This window comes from Olea europaea, chromosome 13 (genome assembly GCF_002742605.1).
Source record: "Olea europaea var. sylvestris chromosome 13, O_europaea_v1, whole genome shotgun sequence".
In the NCBI taxonomy this organism is placed as follows: Eukaryota; Viridiplantae; Streptophyta; class Magnoliopsida; order Lamiales; family Oleaceae; genus Olea; species Olea europaea.
The window spans coordinates 2,463,880-2,484,091 of NC_036249.1; the positions used below are offsets into that span (position 1 = coordinate 2,463,880).

At 33.6% G+C, this 20,212-nt stretch overlaps 2 protein-coding genes across 3 annotated transcripts; both read right to left on the minus strand.

Moving 5' to 3' along the window:
• Window positions 1-2,920: 2,920 nt before the first annotated feature.
• Window positions 2,921-9,613, minus strand: LOC111407263 (KH domain-containing protein At4g18375-like). Of its 2 annotated transcripts, XM_023036644.1 has the most exons (8): window positions 9,460-9,613; window positions 8,472-9,094; window positions 7,733-8,227; window positions 6,876-7,115; window positions 6,550-6,783; window positions 5,779-5,834; window positions 5,590-5,686; window positions 2,921-4,087 (listed from the first exon to the last, which is right to left on the minus strand). In XM_023036644.1, the coding sequence occupies exons 2-8, from the start codon at window positions 9,069-9,071 to the stop codon at window positions 3,956-3,958; spliced, it is 1,854 nt and encodes a 617-aa protein (XP_022892412.1). In that variant the 5' UTR covers window positions 9,072-9,094; window positions 9,460-9,613; the 3' UTR covers window positions 2,921-3,955. The 2 variants fall into 2 exon arrangements, with proteins under 2 accessions (XP_022892412.1, XP_022892413.1); XM_023036645.1 differs by lacking the exon at window positions 9,460-9,613 and having other exon boundaries at window positions 8,472-9,117.
• Window positions 9,614-18,593: 8,980 nt separating this feature from the next.
• On the minus strand, window positions 18,594-19,611 carry LOC111408292. The gene is made up of 2 exons (XM_023038067.1): window positions 19,533-19,611; window positions 18,594-19,171 (listed from the first exon to the last, which is right to left on the minus strand). The coding sequence occupies exons 1-2, from the start codon at window positions 19,609-19,611 to the stop codon at window positions 18,594-18,596; spliced, it is 657 nt and encodes a 218-aa protein (XP_022893835.1).
• Between the last annotated feature and the right edge of the window lie 601 nt (window positions 19,612-20,212).

Here is a 20,212-nt window from a genome sequence, read left to right on the forward strand (position 1 = left end):
ACATATAAAAAGTGTAAAAATTGTCATCAATGTCAAACAATAGTTGAAGATACGTCAAAGATATGCACCTTCTGGGAAGGAAAGGAAGTTTATTCTTCCTTATATTCAGTCCAAATAAATAAAAGAACAAAGAAACAACTAAAAAATGACCTACCATAAAATATAAGCCTAAAAGCAACAAAAGACATGACATGTCCAACCTCACAAAGAACCAATAGTGAAAAAAAATTAATAATTATACATGTAAGGTACACCTGCTAGAGTCCAGCAAAAAGTTTCTTCATCTGCTATACCCCAGACATTCACAGCCACCATTGCACCAAATGATTGATACAAAGCCCCAAATAATCTACTCTGACCACAAACTAATAATTTGAGCATTTATTATGGCACCCACCCTCTGAAATATACTCAATTCGAACAGATGCATTGAGGACAACAATAAGGAAATACAAATTTTGAGTGCCAGATGAATGAGGGAGGACGAAGGCAGAATTACACGCAAGTACTAATAACTGTTACAGCTTTCTCAATGTGAGGAGGATTTACCTGATAATGGATGGCATCAACCAGAACGACTAGTAGACTAGACTGGTGGGCAAACTTATTAGGATGAAACTATAAAATTTTGGCCTAACTGTTAACATCAGCTGATTCGAGTGGTTTCTAACAAAACCTTGAAGGAAATGCTAGCAAAAGAACAATATCATTGGCTACTAAAGAATTGGACGCTTACAATAGAGATAACTTGGAATCATTTATGCTAGTAAAAGTGCTTATTGAATCTATAGTTCAAAACCCCACAACTAAGCTACTTACCACAAGGGGACATGCAGCAAAAGAAAGAAATGGAGAAAATAAGAAAAATAAATGGAAAGCAAATTTTGAGTGCCAGATGAATGAGGGAGGACGAAGGCAGAATTACACGCAAGTACTAATAACTGTTACAGCTTTCTCAATGTGAGGAGGAGGATTTACCTGATAATGGATGGCATCAACCAACTGGTGGGCAAACTTATTAGGATGCAACTATAAAATTTTGGCCTAACTGTTAACATCAGCTGATTCGAGTGGTTTCTAACAAAACCTTGAAGGAAATGCTAGCAAAAGAACAATATCATTGGCTACTAAAGAATTGGACGCTTACAATAGAGATAACTTGGAATCGTTTATGCTAGTAAAAGTGCTTATTGAATCTATAGTTCAAAACCCCACAACTAAGCTACTTACCACAAGGGGACATGCAGCAAAAGAAAGAAATGGAGAAAATAAGAAAAATAAATGGAAAGCAGAGCAGTGAGGTGGAGGTAACTTAGAAAAAACTAAAAATAAAGCGCACAAAATACAAAGAGCAGTGATCCAAAGACTAAGGTATATGGTGTCGAATACAAGATGAAACATCATGGATTTAGCATCTTTATTGTGCAAAACAAAGTTGTACACCTATGTCACTTGTGGCTTAAAAGTTACAGGTTTGGTAAATCAATTACTTAATGGCAGTTGTTAGAATATGAAAATAACCAAAAAATCCATTATGGCGCTTTTATGTAGTAAGATATGGAATAGTATTTTGCAATCATGACCACAAGATATAGTGGTCCTGCTAGTAGAGAATTCCCTATCACTATAGGCTTGCACCAAGGTTCTGCTAATTCCTTAACTTTTCACCTGAGTCATGGTCCAGGGATAAGCTCACGACATATTAAAGATGATTTCTGTTAGTGTATATTAATGATATAGTTTTAACTGATGAGACTAAGATTGATTAAATATGAAGTTTGAATTTGAAGCATCTTGGAATCTAAAGGTTTTATAAAGTAGGCTTGGATCTAGTAATGAACCAAAAGGATGGTGAAAAAAGAGTTACATACTGACCTCAAATTTATTGGCAACGTGGTTTAGTTTGTAGTTTTGTATATTTTAATAAATTAAACTAAAGCTTATGTTTTTTATACATTGCACATTTAATATATGTAATAGTGGAAATTAAATGAGCTCGTGATTACTATTGTTCAACCAATTTACAACCGAGAACATATTTTTTAAACTTAATATTTTGAAGTAATTTGACAAGTATAATATTTATAATATGCGAACTATTTAATAAAACAAATAGAATTCTATCTTTCAACCAATTTTTATTATATTTAACTAAGAGGATTACAATAAATTAAATTAATACTTATTACTCAAATTAGTTATAAAAAATGATATGCTAAAAGTTCTATTATTTAAATAATATTGCATTTATTTAATAGGAATACTGCTAGGGTTAGGCTATAGGTAGTGCCATTGTGAAATTAGTAGAGTACAATATTACTTATTTGGATAGTTAGCTCTGACCAAAATAAGTATTTTAATTAGAAGTAACCAAAAAAATCTAAACTTTTGTGTTTATTTTAGGGAGGGGGAAAAGGATATGCCCGCTGCAAGCTTTAGATGAAGAAAAGGAATGAAAAACATGTATGCTGGTGATGATGAGACAGTAATAAAATATACTGTGATTTTCTTAAAGATCTTGCTGGTAATGATGATATGGAGGACTTCTTGTTTTTTTCTTGTTCTGGTAGCAGATTAGTAATCCTGTTATGTAATTACTGATTAGTACTTCATTAATTTATTACTTGCTAATTTGTTGATCCTTTTTAAAGATTCTAGTTCCAAATCCAACTTTTAATTTTGTTGAAACATTTTACCATGGATTATCCAACTGGTTTATGGTTTGTCATGAGCATAATTTTGCATTCTTATAATTTTTGATTAATTTTATTGGTTTATTTGAGGCTTATATCAGACCTAACAGGCAGAACACATTAATACTCAACTTGGTCTTTTGGAACACCGTGGTTCGGGAAAGGAATATAATTGGTTTTTGAGATTTAATTGTCTAAACTTCATCTACTTGTTGTCGGAGCATAAGAAATGAACTGTAGTAATTTATATCTTGCTGAAGTACAACAAAATAAAAATCGGACAGACCAAAAGAAAATGAGGTGGCAGTGAACATACCTGATTCTATGTATAATCCACATGGGAACCCTAACAGTCTGATTTAGCAGTATTTTTGGAAGTGCAAATGGTAAGCATATGCTGAATTGAAGACTTCGTAAGATTCCTCAGAAAATATGCTGGGATAAGATAACAAGCAGAATTTTATGCATTCTAATTCCTAAAAGGCTGAATCAGACATGAATAGAACTTCTGATGACTTGGAGTACAATTCTTAGCAAGGGAAATCATGCGCATATGTTTCTGATGGAAAGAAAGAAAGAAATAAATAATAGGGACATACTTGTAGATTAAGTAGTGCATGCCAAGAAGGAATCCAGACAAGCAGTTGAAATTAGGCATTATCAGAAATCAGTCTCATAGCTTAGCAAGCATTAGATACTTGTACAAAATCAAGCAAGAGCATTCAGATTGGGACGAGATAAAGCCTCATAAAACCTGCATTTCACCAGGAGAGAGTTGTTCTGCACTTATATCTATGCATATGAGCAGCACTGGGGGCACATGAGGAAGATACCTGGATCAATCACATTACATCAAAAAGACACGAAGACCCTGAGAGGAAGGAAGGGGTAAAAACTGAAGGATCCATGTATTATGAGTTTGACAATCAACTCAACATCAAATTCATGAGAAAAGCAGTATCAGAAGTAAGATGCACAAAGGCTCGATAAACACAAAAAGGAAAGAAAGCATCCTATGAACATCTGCCATAGGTGAGTAGATCATATCAGGCAACATTGGTAGAAACTATGCCGCTTGAAAACAGAACACGCTACTAAACTTCCAGCAACATCTTTATAAGATTTCCTATGGAAGAGAAGTGAGTCAATCGGAAGCCTATGACCTTGACCTAAAGAAGCTTGAGAGGAGAAACGATTGAAGGAAGAACCCCAACAATGAACCAGAATTTTCATCTATATGGGAACAAAAGTATCGTCATAATTTAAGCGGCCATTATGAATGCTTGAATCAAGTTTTCAGCTGCACGCTTCTCCTCAGCTGTGCCAGATATTAAAGCCACGCGATCACCTCTGGAAGATTTGGAATCTGAAATCTCTATTGCTGCACCAGATATCTGGAAGAGAATGGGTGCATATGAGAATGTAAGTTCAAAGTGAAATGTTATACTCATGCACAAATCACAATAATCCATACAGCCTAACGTGACACCAAATGCATACTCCCCACCCCCAACCCCACCCCAACCCCAAAAAAGCCCTTCCCAAAGTTCCAGGATTTTCAACGTAACAGCTCATCTATAAAGCATCAATACAGACACGTGCGTCCTGCACGTGATTTTTTAGTAAAGTACTGACATGACACGTTGGTTAAAAATAGATTCCTTTAGTTTTATTTTCTGAAATATTTTTCATTTATTTTATAATGTAAAGCAAATAAAATTTTGTGCATATAAGCAAAGGTTTGTGAATGAGAGAGCAAATAATTTAAGAAGGGCCGAATGATTTTCAAATGGAAAAGGACCAATTGCATTTAAAATTTAGGACGCGAGGTTAATTGTATAGATTAATTGGTTGGAACATCGATTAACTTTAAAAAAAAAAAAAAAAAAAAAAAAAAAAAAAAAAAAAAAAAAAAAAAACTNAAAAAAAAAAAAAAAATAATAATAATAATAAGCAGCTGACCTTTTATATCTAGTTGACTATTATTATAAATTGAATTTGTCTTTCATTTAATGGCGTGAAATTTGTTTCCGAAAAATGGTAAAGTCTTAAAAGACAACATCAAGAACTCTGGGTTAAAAAAGTTGTGTCTTATTTTCAAGTAGAAAATCTAGGGTCCGAGGAGTAAAGAGAACACTGGAAGAAGAATAGCTCCGGAAAGAAGGATATGAAGAAATAAACCATCATTCTCATCATTGAAAACATCGTAAATGGAAATCCAAGTTAGTTTTTGCTTTGCAGTAATTGTTTTGGTTACTTTTCACCAATTCGGCATGTCGGCGACATGTAGTCAAGTGCCTTGCGGTAGAAAAGCAAAAGAAAAAGGGGGATACGCCCCATGGTGTCTCTTAGACATGTGATGGAAGCATGTCGGCGTCATGTGGTAGTTGGACACGCATTGGACACTGGCATAGTGCCTGATGCTTGTCGGTGCATCTGAACAGGTCGGGTTATACATGTGCCTCGCCTTTCAATTGATGTGATTCTAAAGTAATGGCTCAACAGACACGACACATGTATGGCTAAGCTTATAAGCACCTCATAAGCTTAGTCAAACATGGACAATAACTTAGTTAATAGTGCAAAACATAAAAGCCAAGACTTCCAGACCAAAACACCCAAACTTAGCAATTGAAAAGAGCCCTAATCGTATCCGGACTGCCATGAGGCTGGAAAATTCTTATTATGCAAGCTAAGCAGGCTATCAATAAAGGACAACCGAAATAAAGATCTGCACCCTTTCGATATGTAGCTAGCCCAAATGAATGAAGTGTTTTTTTGGGGGGAATAGCAGAAAAATGAAGTGAAAAGTGGAGGAAAGTTCCAGAAATAGTGGAAGAGAAATAAAAACAGAATTGATCATTGCTCTGTCAATTGTCAAATTAAAATGACTCACCTTACGCATATTCTCAATATTCATGCCACCTTTGCCCATGACTTTACCAACTGCATATGCAGGTACAACCATTTCCACAGTTGAAGGTGGAGGCAATCTGCTCAACAAGGCAAGATTATAATCTAAGACATAATTTGAAGACTTCAGAAAAATAAGGTCCGAGACACATTCATGACATAGAAGACTAACCTTCCATACAATGACGATGAATGAGAGGAAAATGATCCATAGCCACTATCTCCAGTCTTTACCAAAGAGAAAAGACAAGGTTAAAGAGGAAAATCAAACCATGAAATTTGAAATTAACGATTGGGTGAAATGGCATTTAGCACTATCTGACCATAGCAGAAATTTCAGAAAAAAACTTTACAACACAAATAACATGAACATTTCAAGTAAATCAGTCCAATACTCCAGCAGTAATAATAATTGATGAAAAAAATTAAAATTAACATCCACTAAAAATATTACACATGACCTTCAGCAATAAGTGCTCGTACAAACCATCAATTGAAGGCAATCTAGGAATGGATGGGATTTATTAGATATATTTAGCAGCCAAGATAGAAATCAATTAAAATTCTTTACTCAAAACAAGAAAAAAATCCTCCAGAAAAAACGTATACATGATTTATCTGTGTAAATGACACATGGTATCACCTTGCCATACTGTTATTTCGCATAACTCTTAACTGATCCAGAAAAATAGCTATTAACTTAAAAGGTGTTATTCATTTCTTCTTTTTCTTTATATTTTGAGAGGGTTATCAACAAGACATTGTACCAAATCAGGATCTTCATTAAGAATAATGATCATAATTTGTTCCAATGCTTTGTTCGCAATTGCACAGTTTACTATACAAAAGAGGAAATGTCAAGTAGAGATAGACAGTGACATCTTTTTCCTTTCATACATGGGTCTACTAGGATAATAGCTTTCATAATAGCACAGTTGCTTACCAGCAGAGACCCATAGGTTCTGGAAGAAAGCAGGCCCACTCCACTCTCAGTTTCGGCACTGTGCTCATAAGCCATAGGAGCAGCTGGACGAATACTAGGCAAAACTGAGGGCACCGAGAAACCAGCACCACCAGAAGAAATGTGGCCACCTTCTTTGTCTTTTAACACATCATCTCGGAGCCTCAAGACAATCTGAATAAGTGCATCTCTCAAACTAACAACTTCTCCAACAATCTATGATGTGAAAAATAGGTTTTCAATAAATAAGTTACCAAGTACGAGACATTGATGACCAACAACATTAACACGAGCCAGATAACATATACCTCAACAAGTTCATCATTTGCATCTGCACATTTAGGCTTCTCGCCCTTGGAGATTTGTATATCAGCTTTAGTTCTCTTCCTGATTTCATTTATGATTGAACCACTTTTCCCGATTATATATCCAATAACCTTAGACGGAACAAGAAGCCGCAAAGTTACCGTATCATCATCTTCATCATTTATCTTTCCTTGCAGCAATAACACAGCTTCGACAGCTGTGGACTTCAGATCATCCAATGACTGCCCAAAACAAATATTGCACATGATTATTAGGAATACACGAGGAAATTTTTCCAATCTTGGTAAGCAAAAATTTAACAATTGACTTAAAATGACCAAAAAAAAAATTGGGTGAAGAAACTGTAAGAAATAATAACTGAATGAAGTTGTCAAACATGAACATAAGTGTTTTGCTATCACCTTTGACCAAATGAAAGTCCAAGCAAAGTGGACTACAGCATACATGAAATCAACTTTCTGGCATAAATTAAGAGACATAAAGACAGTAATAGTTATTCAAGAAAGTATTCCTTGCTTGTCAGCAAATTATTTAATCAATAAACGTAAACTGTAACCTGCCTATACACATCCATAAACCAAGCAATACTTCAGATTGGGGGAAAAAATGAAAAAATGAAAAGAAAAGAAAGAAAGAGTCCCAAGGTTGTACACAGAAACATCACAATTAAACTCAACCGTCTATAAACAACTAAAAGCAAACCCGGGCACAATATCCTTGATAAAATAAAGGTTTATTCAGCAGAAAAGAAGAATGACTGGTTTAAGTATTCGTCTTCTTCTAGAGTAATTTCAATAGATAAACTAAAAATAAACAATGATAGAGATGATGGCCATACCTCTGTTGAGATAATGCTGATAACACACTCATTGTAGTTGGCCTTTGGGTCCTCAACCTCAATATGGGCACCGCTGTCCTGCCTTATACGTTTGATGGAACTTCCTCCTTTGCCAATAACACGGCCAATTTTATTTGATGGACACAGCACTTTTACAGTCAACTCCTCTGATCGAGACATACCACCATAACCAGACACCATAGGAAGAGTGGATGAATAAACTGACCACGTGTTCCCAGCATCAGCACGACTGGGTATGTACGGTGCGTCTGCAGGACCTAAAATAGAAGGAACAGATCTAGATGGAATAATAGGATCTACACTTTGATAAAATCCAGTTGCAGGATATATGGGAACATCTGACGGTATGATTATGCTCGGAGGGGTTTCCGGGATAGAAACATCAAGAGGAATATCTTCCTTCGGTGAAAACTTGTACATGATAGCAGAAATGGCAAAAACTGCTTTCTTCACTGCCTCTGAGTCACCAGATATCTATCACAAATAAAGACATACATCACATTATACGACTAAACGAATATCAGTAACAGCACTGCAAGCATTATTGCTCTACAACAACAAAGACTTTCATAAAAACAACCCATAATGATACCGGTAAAGAACAAAAAAATTTAGGACTTTATCAATCTAGTTTTAATTCATTGCCAAATATTCTAGCTGAAATCAATGTAAAGATGACATTTACACTTACAAAATTCTAAGCAAAAGAAAAACTAACCAGGACAAAATTGTCAAACTCCAATGCACATGAATGAGATGGGTCACTAGCATCCTTGGAAGTGATCTTGATGTTTGTCCTCGTCTTGTTTCTCAACTTCTTAATGGTGGAACCGGATTTCCCAATAATATTAGCAGACTGGCTAGATGGAACAAGAATCTTACACTCCTCTATATTTTTGTAGTTATTCTTCCTGTCAAAATCCCCTACCATAGCCACCGCATTTGCAATTGCCTCGTGCATCTTGAGGAGCGCATACTGAGCAGGACAGAGAGGTTCCTTATTGTTGAATTCATCATCAACTTCAACGTCCTCCTTCTCTCTAACATAGCAATAAATCATGATAACTCTATCTCTAGCACCAGGAAATGGGTCCAGCACCTTGACCTTTGCTCTTGTCTCCTGCCGGATCGAGTTAATTACTTTTCCACTCTTTCCAATCACGCTCCCAATAACACTGTCTGGGCAAAGAATCCTATACACTATCAGTTCATCATTACCCTTCTCATCTCTATCGCTTTCTCTATCCACTCGCCTCTTTTGGTTCTTGCTATCCCCGTCATCACGATGAGAACGAAGGCGCTTCCCATTTTCACCCATTGCACGCTACACAATCGGTCTCCCTGAATGCATTGAAAAGTAATTCCTAACTTTGAGGTTGAATCAAAATCAGAGAGAAAAATTGCAACCAAATTTCACAAAAAATATAATCAATATAAAAAAAATCATAAAAGAAGGAAACTTTTTTCTTCTTTCCCTCTTTCCATATCACTTTTTGTTCCCATTTATCAGAGTTTTGGTCTAAAACGGAATAAATAAAAAATGTCTGGAATTCACTACCCCATCCATAGAGCTAAATTATATAAAACTATTTATGTATAATGAATCGATAAAAAGCAAAAAATATATTAAATGTATTAGCGACGATGCTGCGAGCAATTAGTCTGGTAGAATTGACGTATAAAACCCTAATGAACAACAATTGTACCTGGCGAAATTGAATTACTGAAATGCCCAATTGAAGAGTAAACCAACGCGAAAAGCGTCTGCGCAGTAAATTTATAAGTAGATAGAGCAAAGGACAGTGTGCGAGGAGTCCGGTGATGGAGAATGCAATATTGGAGACGGCAGTAACCTAAAAGGACAAACCATATGTAAAGACTTGTTTCGAGTTAATTGTTCCATTAGTCACTAAACTTAGTTTTATATTTTTAATTGGTCACTAAAGTTTTAGTGATTGAACTTAGTACATATTTTCAATTGCTCACTAAAATTTAAAATGTTGAATTTTGATCATTGAATTTTAAAAAATATTGTACATTACACGCTGTAAACTCTATATTTTCAAAATTCAACGTTTATATTAATTAGTAACGTACGACATTTTTCAAAGTTCAATGGTCAAAACTCAACATTTTAAATTTCAGTAAACAATCGAAAACATTAACCTAAGCTCAGTTACCAAAACTCAATATTTTAAACTTTAGTGATCAATTAAAGACATAGACATAAATTCAATAACCATTGGAACAATTAATTCCCTTGTTTCATCACATTATTTTCAAAATATATATTTTTTTTTTTTTTCAACCACATATTTTTTAATAAAATAATATTAAATCCAAATAAAAAATTGTTACACATTATCCGTCAATCTACTATTTAAAAATACATTCTTACAATAAAATGAGGCTCAAACTAATGATTAATAAACTTTAACCAAATTTAAAAGATTACTTATTACTCAACCATAATTAAAAATATATATATCCTCCATCCACTTGGCAAATAAAAAATCTTATGCGGCTAAATTAGTTAGACAATCACATATTTGCCCAATCGATCTTTCCCCAACTTCAAACACGACTTTACCTAATTGATTCTTCCCCAAATCGTTGAAGCAAATTCTCCTATGGCTTAAGCAGATTCCAAATGATTCTTCCTCGGATCCAAACCATTTTCATATAAGCTTGAACTCCAAATCAACAAACTTTTTCACATTGAACTCCAATTGAATAACCCCAAGTTTCACATGAACTCTAAATTCCTCTATCAAACTTCTTCACTTGTTATTTTTTTTTATATCCAATTGATGGTTTGGTCTTCGGATTCACGTGATTTTTGGAGATAATAGAATGGATTGAACTTTGGAGTTCACGTGATTTTTGGTTTTGATTGATTTCACGTGATCTATTATGCATGTATATGAATTCCAAAATGAACAAAAAATAAAAATTTAATCCCTAACAATTATTATTTTCAAACTCTTTTTTACATACTATTTTTAATCATACATTTACGTGACAAGATATTCTACTCGTAAACCAAAAGTTTTTCCATACTTTTAATAACATATTCTCTAAAAATTACTATTCAAAATATATATACTTTTTTTTTTTTTTAAGAATAATGGTTGTTAAACAGGGACTCAAGTCTTTTTTGGACTCAAAGCTTAGGGGGTGTATTCAATTGGGACTTTTGAAGATTTTGATGGACCATTTTTAAGTGATGACTTTTGTGGATTTCGCGGATCTTTTATAGATTTGTATGAAATTAGTGAAAGTATTTCGTAGATTTCTACGGACTTTCATTTTAAAATTTTTATAAGCTTTTGAAGACTTTCATTTGAAATAGAACTCACGTGGATTTGATACAATGTCATGAAATTCTCATATGCGAAGTGTTAATTTCTACAATTCCCCTTCTTCCCATATAATAAATTTTTTTTTGAGAAACTAAATATTTAAGATCTTGATTAAATAAATAATAAAAAAAATTATACATATATATGATTCTTATTAGTATAGTATACTTTTAAAAATAAATAAAAATCAATATATTTAAATTTAATTATAAATTTTTCATATAAAATTTTATACTTTAATAAAAGAATAGATATTTTTTCACAAAAACAAAAAAGTACCAAAAAAGAGGAAAAAAAGTTACAAGAATCCAATTTAATTTTTTCATAGAAAATAGTGATCACTAATAAGAGAGAGAAAGAAAGATAAATAGAAATAAATATAATTAATAAAAAAAAATTTTAATCACATATGTCCATAGAAATTTAAAAGAAAAAAGATTGAAAAAAATTGTGAAAGTTTCCCAAAATCTCGTAATTAATGAAAGACAAATTTTAAGATTTTATATAAGTACTTTCTACTTAAAAATTAGTACTCCAGAGACTTTTATAAAAGTCTCTAAAAGCCATTAAAATTTGAATATCCCAAGACTTATAAATACTTCTAAAATGTTTTAATTGAATAAATCGTAACTTTTAGAGACTTTTTAAAAGTCTATAAAAGTTTTAATTGAATACATCGTAATTTTTAGAATGTCTCAAAAAATCTCAATTGAATACCCCTAAACTTTTTAAATCCCAAAAAATAATTAAAAATCTCAATTAAATACACCCCTCAATTTTCTGTCCACGGCTTCCTTCCTGCATATTTTAATGAATGATTCAGCCGTTTCATTTATGTTTGAAATTGAGGGCACTCTCAAAAGAAGCTACGCCCGCCTCGGAGGAATCGATTTTTTGTGTCTTCATTTGGCTTATTCACCTTTGTTCCTTCAGCTAAAAGATTAGTACAGAGAATTCTCATCCATTTTCTTTATTTTTTGGCCCCATTAATTGATAAAATTATCTCTTCATTCGAGTTCCCTGCTTTTGATTTTGGGTTCCAAAAGATTTGTTTTCTAAAATTAAATTGCTGAAAATTCTGCTATGGAAAGTTTTAACGATTAATTAATTTGCATAAAGCTTATCAATTTGCATGGGGAAAGATGGAAATGATACTACATGCAGGACGGAGCTAGAGATTTCGTCCAGTGCAGGCACAATTATAAGTATTGGCTACGATGATTTTTATTTTTTGTCAAAATTACTCTATGAACAAAAAGAGTTTCATATGATCAATGTAGAGTACAATTTTTAACAATAGAAGATAAGATGATGGGGTCCATTGTATAAACAATAAATTGATGGGTCAATAAATTCATAACAAAGCCTATAGGATTTTTTTTTTTTTTTTTTTTTTAATCTAAAAGCCTAACTAAAGAGTAGGCCCAAAATCTAAAAATTAAAAAATACGCCCAACTCCTACCCTTCTTCTTCCCCCTACGCTTCTTCTTCCCTATTGTCGGCAAATGTCATTTTCTTCCTCCGGCTGAAACTTTCTTCCTCCTTCCATTCTTCTGCTTGCAGACAGCACACACTTTATTCTTCTTCCTTCCCTTTTCTTCCTCTTCTTCTTCTCTTCTTCTTGGTCCAGACGTCCAGTGCAAGTGAGGCACACTGGAGTTTCTGTGTCAAGTTCAGAGTCTAGTGTGGGCATTGGCCTGCACTGGATTCCATGTAGTTCCGCCCTTGACTACATTGTCCAATTTTAACTTCGTTAATGCCACGTAGGAATTTCATCCGTCCATATGGACGAATAGAATTGTTATGAGTGATTGATGGGTGTGTGTGTGTGTGTGTATAATGTACTTATAATGTGGGTGAGCAATAGTCATTTAAGGTAAAGTTCATCAAATCCTAATATCAATAGGGCAGGTCACCAATCACTATCGTTCTTACCCCATCAAAGTATTTTTGAGAATCGGGATAGAAATAATTTTCATTACCTTCTCATGTAATTATATATTTTTCAAAATATAATCTAAACTGAAAAATATAATAAAAGGGTGAAAGTGTGTCGTTCAGGGACAAAGCCTGGGAATTTACAAAAAAAAAAATGTTTATACTAGATTGATATATAGAAAAAAATTTATTATTTTTTTAAAATTCTTTTTCTACCTTGTAATTTTTAATTCCCCCCCCCCCCCCCCCCCCCCCCCCCCCTCCCAGCTGCCCCTAGTTTCCTCGTGAAGAATAAAGCGACATTCCCAATTACACGTCTCGTCCCTCGAACTAGCTATATTCGACACAAATAACGTCTCCCCCCTTCATCTCCTATTAAAGCGTGCTTCGCTAGACTTGGATAAGTGTATCTTTAATAATGTCAAAATCAAATTCGATTATTTACCAATATGAATGAAAAATTACAAGTTATACTTTACTATTTTGAATTTTTTTTTTTTTTTGACTTACAAAATATTTGCTTATAAGAAAACTTTTAGGCTTAGTTAAACATGCTTTAGTAAAAGAGTTGCTTAGATTAAAATAAATTTTTTGAGCTTAGTCAAACATGCTTCCTCCTTAAGAATTTTCCTTAAAGAACTCAGAGACCGCAGGGTTGGCATCCGAAAGAATTGGTAGGCAAGACAACATCGTAAGTTGATTGAAATGAGCTAGAGAAGGGAAGAGACTTTTGTCCAATTATTTGAAGGCCGAGCTAGATTGTTCTTTATATCAATTCAAAGAGTTCACCATCTACTTCTTACTGAATCAAAAATCACATTGATTCAACAGCTAAATATAATGTACAACCATCCCAAAGATGCCTACTCGATCATAAGAATTAGATACGTGTGCAAATTCCAAAAATCCTACTTATTGGGTCCCCTTTTGGCTCACGTTTGAGGCAATTCTACTTCTTGAAAACTAGCAATTTTGGTGTTAAAACGAAGGCCTCGACAAGAACTTTCAAACGTGCTAACATGCAAAAGCTAACTCTAAATGCAGTGAGTCCAAATGACATTTTAAAGCCCAGTAATGAAAAAGCCCACTAGTGGAAAACTTCTGCATTTTTATTTTTATTTTTGGTCATCCAGCCCAACTTTCTGAAATTAATCCATTTACTCAAAGAATTCATAAAATTATCAATTGGCTCCCTCACTAATTTATTTAAATCCCGATTTCTTCAAATTTTCGGGTTCAAGTAAATTTGAAAATAACATGAATTTTCAGGGCGTTAAAATATATCTATTGAATAAATTTGATCCTCAAAATTCCTTAAAATAGTTCTAGAAAATTTCTTTCATTTCGACTTCGTTGTTTCACTTCTCTTCCTCGATTCCTTCAATTCTCCATAAAATCTTTGATAAAGGAACTTTTTTTATGGAGATATTTCGTTTCTTGCATTAAAATTCGAACTGGTCGATTCTCAAAAAGTTAAATTGGGTTGAATCTCAATAGGAACTTTATTAAGCGCGTAAGATGAAGTGTACATAGACACATGAAATACATTACGCACCTTACTTAGTGAAGACGGAAACTTTAGTTGGTAAGTTAGTGATCCAATCCTTTTCTTGATCTCAAATGGAACAACATACCCAGTTGTAAATTTTCCTTTCTTATTCAGCTAAAATCATGTCAATTGGTGAAATAATGATAAACACTTCATCTATAGTTTTAAATTCCATTGATCAACGTTAATTATCTGCATAACTTCATCGGCAATCCTAGGCCGCAATCATATTTTTCTTAATCTTTTCGACCACTTATACCCAGTGACGGTTACAGATATTTTGAGTTAGGAGGGTCCAATCAAAATTTTAAATCAAACAAGTTGATAAAGAAAAAACATATTGTATTTTCTTAGCAACGATCCGTACTGAGAGCGATGAACCTTAGATATAAATGCAAAAATAGTATAGCAATTATTCATTCTAAATTAGATATTTACTAGTCTTCTATGAGTACGTAAGTGGCATTTATAAGGAGAAGTGACACCTGAATTTATTGTGTCATGTATTAGAGGAAAAAAAACTGCAAAATGTTGAGACATCGTAACACGACATAGATTATGCCTATGACGGCAAACATCTAGTCAAATGATCTTACTAAGCCTCTATTTTGAAAACCATTATTTGAAAACTTTTTATTTACAGACTCATTTTCAACCATATATTTACACAATAAAATAATTTGTACGTAAATTCTAAACCTTTCATACTTTTTAACTACGCATTTTTTAAAAAATCACTATTCAAAATATGATTTTGGCCAAATAATGACCGTCAAACAAGAGCCAACTTGACATCATTTTTGAGGTGCGTGATTGAAACAAATTCTTCGAAGATCCCTACAACCACAATCATAGAAGGATTAAACTTCTATTATATACCACGTTTATATGTTGACTTGTTCTCAAGTTCGATTGGTTGAGACATTAAAGGGGAAAAAAAAAGCATTAGATTCCTATTTTCCCCTACTTTTCCTTTCCCATTTCTTCCACAGCCGAGATAAAATTCACTGAACTTCAATTTCCTTCTTAGTTTTCAAATTCCAGTTCGCTAGGAAGAATAGCCTCAATTCCTTGTTCCATTTCCCTCCGTTCTTCTTTTAAATATACTTCTTTGTGAATCCTCTTCTAATTTTCTGCTGCCTATTCAATTATCATTTCCCTTTTCTAGACACAGAGGCAATCGACCCAAATTCTTATCTCCATTTTTCCCATTTTCTATTTCAACTATTTAAGCTGAGGTAACGTAAGTTCATGAATTCCACAACTTTCCATTCAATTTTTTTTTTTTTTTTTTAATATAACGACTTTCTCCATATGCAACATATATTCTGCCCCTTTCATTTTAATTGAGCATAACTAACCTATTTCCTTTATCTTTGAAGCCAATTTCTCATGGGCCGTCTCTCAATTTCCTCTTCGTTTGTTTTGGGTCACTCCATCACTCACACCACTATTAGAATGGAGTAAGCCAATACCGACTTCTCAAAATCACTATTGAATAAGCTCAAAGTTGAAGCTAAAGATTAAAATATTGAATCATAACTCACTTTTAGCATAACTATTAATCAACTCAATATCAAAAACTTTCTTATTACCTCGTGTTTAGTCGGAATAGGGAATTAATTCCTAACAAGGTGAAATTTTCTCCACCGATATTTTTGACCAAGTTTTTATTAATTGACTAAAATTTCAAAATTTGAACAATGTATAATATATATATTTTTCTAAAAGGTCAAAAAATTGGTGGGTCATGTGACCACCCCCGCTTTGTCACTGCTTATACCATAGCATGTCCCATTTCTAGTCTTAGCATGTGTCGTTCACCTACCTTATCCCATTATATGGGCGATTGATATTCCATCCGTACAAAACTTCATACGGAGGCACTCTGATAGATGCTTGAAAACTGTTATTATATGTCAATAGCAATCGATTCTAGTTTCAAAAGAAATTAATATATTTATCCTAAGCATATCCACAAAACTGTGTATCGTCCTTCTATATTTGTCCATCAGTTTGCGAATAGAAGCTGGTACTAAAATATAATTTAATTCCTAATGAATTATGTAAATCTTCCTAAAAAATTTGTAGATCCCTGTTTGTAATCTCAAATAATATCAATCCTTTAAATTATTATGTACACGTTCAATCTGGAAAATGAATATGACTACACATAATAATCTCATTGAAGAGATTATCTATATATATAAATCTCTCTTCCAATAAAATTAACGTGTAGACGAGACCAATCAATAGATTTCGAGCCAATCAATCATCAATCATTAGAATGCAATTTGGCGTATATGGATTCTGAAAAATAGATTAGAGACAGGAAATAGTGATCAACATTCAGCCCTGTGGCTACGTGTATTTTTTCTTGTCGTTTTAATTTTGTATGTAGCGGCGGGGTAGGGTGGGGCGGGGTAGGGTGGGGTTTAGGATATGTCCTGATCAAATGGGACTAAACCTACAAAAATGGTACTTGTGAATACAATTTTGTGGACTCTTTTTCCCGATCACAGGAAATCTCCAAAATTCCATGTACTTGTTCTTCTAATCATACCCTATACAAGACATATTTCATGCTTGTCAATTCAAAAATAATGGTCTTTCCCATTATTATACTTGTTAATATTTTTATGGCGGTGGTGATAATCGTGATGCTTTTGTCGATATCCAGATCAAATTATTTCATATGCATCCATCCCAATCGCAATCATTCACTAGTCAATTCATGTATATGATGATACCTTGGTCTCTCGATTTTGTTGTAGGATACTTATGATATTTTAAATTGACAAGATAAATAAGTTAATCTGCGCCAATTTTGTTTAGGGCCTACGTGACAAGGTCTTTGATAAAAGTTGATCAAATATATAACTAAAAACTTGATAAAACTCTTTCAAAATTTTATCAAACAAGGTGTTGATTATATACAATCCAACTTAATGAGTTGTATCAAGGGGGAGTGATATCAATAGGAGTTGGGGAGACGGAATGGAGCAGCTCAGGATGGTGGAAGCAATTCAACCGGAGGTGAAGTTAGAAACATGAAGACCCGTTCTAAATAAATTAGGATAAAATTGACATTTTAAGGAATAAAATTATAAGGAAAATGCAAATGAAACTCCTCGTCGGCTACACGAGCAATTAATAGTTTTACAACTAAAAGTTTGACTACTCTATTAATAAATTTAAGAAGTGGTATCATATATAAACTCCAAACTAATTAACCTTGTGGACGACAAGATGAACGACGCAAATTGAATCACAATGACCGGAGGATTTTGTAGTTAAACTTCAAGCAACTGCATGTCCATATTTCAACGGGATTGAAGAGTTGGGAGTTGATGATGCATATGACCCTTCTTGATTTAAAGATAAAAGATAGGAAAGATTGTTGCTTACAATTGAGATCGTAAAGAAAGGAATAAATAATGAGTGGAATAGGTGAGCGCGGAAACCTTTGATTACGAGTTCGATTTTCCCTACCAACATTTTTTCGATCGAGTTTGTCGTACAAGGCTTGCTTAGTGCGGTTTATCTGGCTGGCGTGGTTTGCAGGTTATTGCGTCAGTCCGAGGGTTTACCCAGTACGCACTCGAAGGGTAGCGGCTGCGGATTCCTCCATTATATAAAAAAAAAAAAAAAGAATAAAAGAAAAGAAAAGAATAAATAATGAGTTTATGATAAAAAACTGTAACTAACAGATTAATCGTTTAATGAAATTTCGCGTTGCAACAAATATTGTAATGAGACTAACATATTTTATGATGACCGTTGTAAGGTCTTTTTGGCAGATTTATCATTTTCCAATAATGGATAGGCTATATTTCGAACTCATCATGATTATTAATTTCTCCACATTAAATCACCCTTTAATTTACAGTCAGCGACCGGAAAATAACAAAGACAAGACAAACAAAAAGAAAATAGTGACAGCAAAATACATTCAGAATCTGGAATCATCATTTTCCACGTCCTCTAACTATCAATGCCTATTTCTTGCTGCCTGATCCCTAATTTCTCTGTTAAATCTTCGAATGAACTCCTCAACTCTTCTATTCAGTTCTTCAACTGACATGGCCGAAAACTCGTTTTCTTCGACACTCCCTTCATTCATATCGGAAAGTGACCTCTGCAAGACAGTTTTTTCTTCTTGCTTGAACTCCATTGTCATTTTCTCAGAATTGAAGCGAGCGATCTTCTTCTTCTCTTCCTCTTGGCCTGCCCCATTTTTCTGATCAATTTCTTGTTTTCTTTGGTCCAAATTTTCAGTTGGACTTTTGACGTTCTCGTTGATTGTAATTATCTGTTTACCTTCTTCCTCAGTTTCAGTATTCACATGAGCCATTGGCACAGGCACGTGCACATGCATAGCCGTTTTTATAATCTTTTCTTCAGGTAATTTCTGATCAACTGTTTCCTTCTGATAAGTTATTTCCTCCTTTTGATCATCTGGAATTTCTTGAATTCCGAAAGATGAAATATTTCTTGTTCTAGCATTTTTCTCGTACTCTTCTTCGTAAACATCATGCTCTTTTGATGCAGAGAAAGAGCCAAAATCAGCTGCGATGATGAGAATAAGGGTGTTTAATATAAAAAACCAGAATTTGGTAGTACTTAAAACAGTGGAAGGGCAGAGGTTAAAAATATAAAATATGGAAATGTAGATGACAATGGATAAAAGAAAACCCCAAAAGGATTTCAAATTTGTAGTTTTTTCGGGGTACTCTTTGAATTTATGCAAATTCAAGGGATTTTCTGGGAAATCTAGATATTGCACTCCCATTTTTGGAGGAGAGGGAGGGTTGAGACGTTGGGTGGGGAGAGAGTGAGATTTTGGGTTTTGAAGGAGCGTTGGATTTCACGAAGTTGGTGAATTAGTGAATTTATAGGGAGATTCTAAGGGAAAAAGACTGGTCAGGACTTGTGAGGGCCCCCACTACCTCGTCCCTAGAGCTCTGTGAAGGCCCCCACACCCCGCCACTATTAATGTTATGATGCATATTTAGTTATTTGAGTTCAATGCATAAATTGACAAATAATGCTATCTAACACCATTTGGTGCTAAAACACCAATTTAGGCGATCACACTAGATATGTGCAATTAAATGAATCAAGTAAATTTGCACTTAAAGAGAATATATCATTTAGTACTATGTAACTGTCATCTAGATTGATGCTTAACATCAATGACATTAAATAACATTATTCTAAATTAATAAATAGTATTATTTGTCATCATAGTGTCGGATTCTCATATTTAGATGATATTGAATAATACTTTCAAGAATATAAGTTTCATGTTACAACATATAATTGAACTTATAATTTAAAATTTAATGTCAATGAGTTGCAACGTAGGATTAACAATGAAGAAAGATTTCCTGGTCTACTCCTGAATTTGCTGAATTGCACACAGCTTAGTAAATATGCATGATTGATTTCATATAAAACAATATACAATCAAGCCGTTCAACATAAAGGCTTGACACTTTTAAATAATTCAACAATCAATAAATGTTCTCTCACAAAGTAGTTTTTATTTGAATGAATTTTCTAATTCAAAAGTAATCTTGAATCCTGCACACAATCAAGAACTTCCGT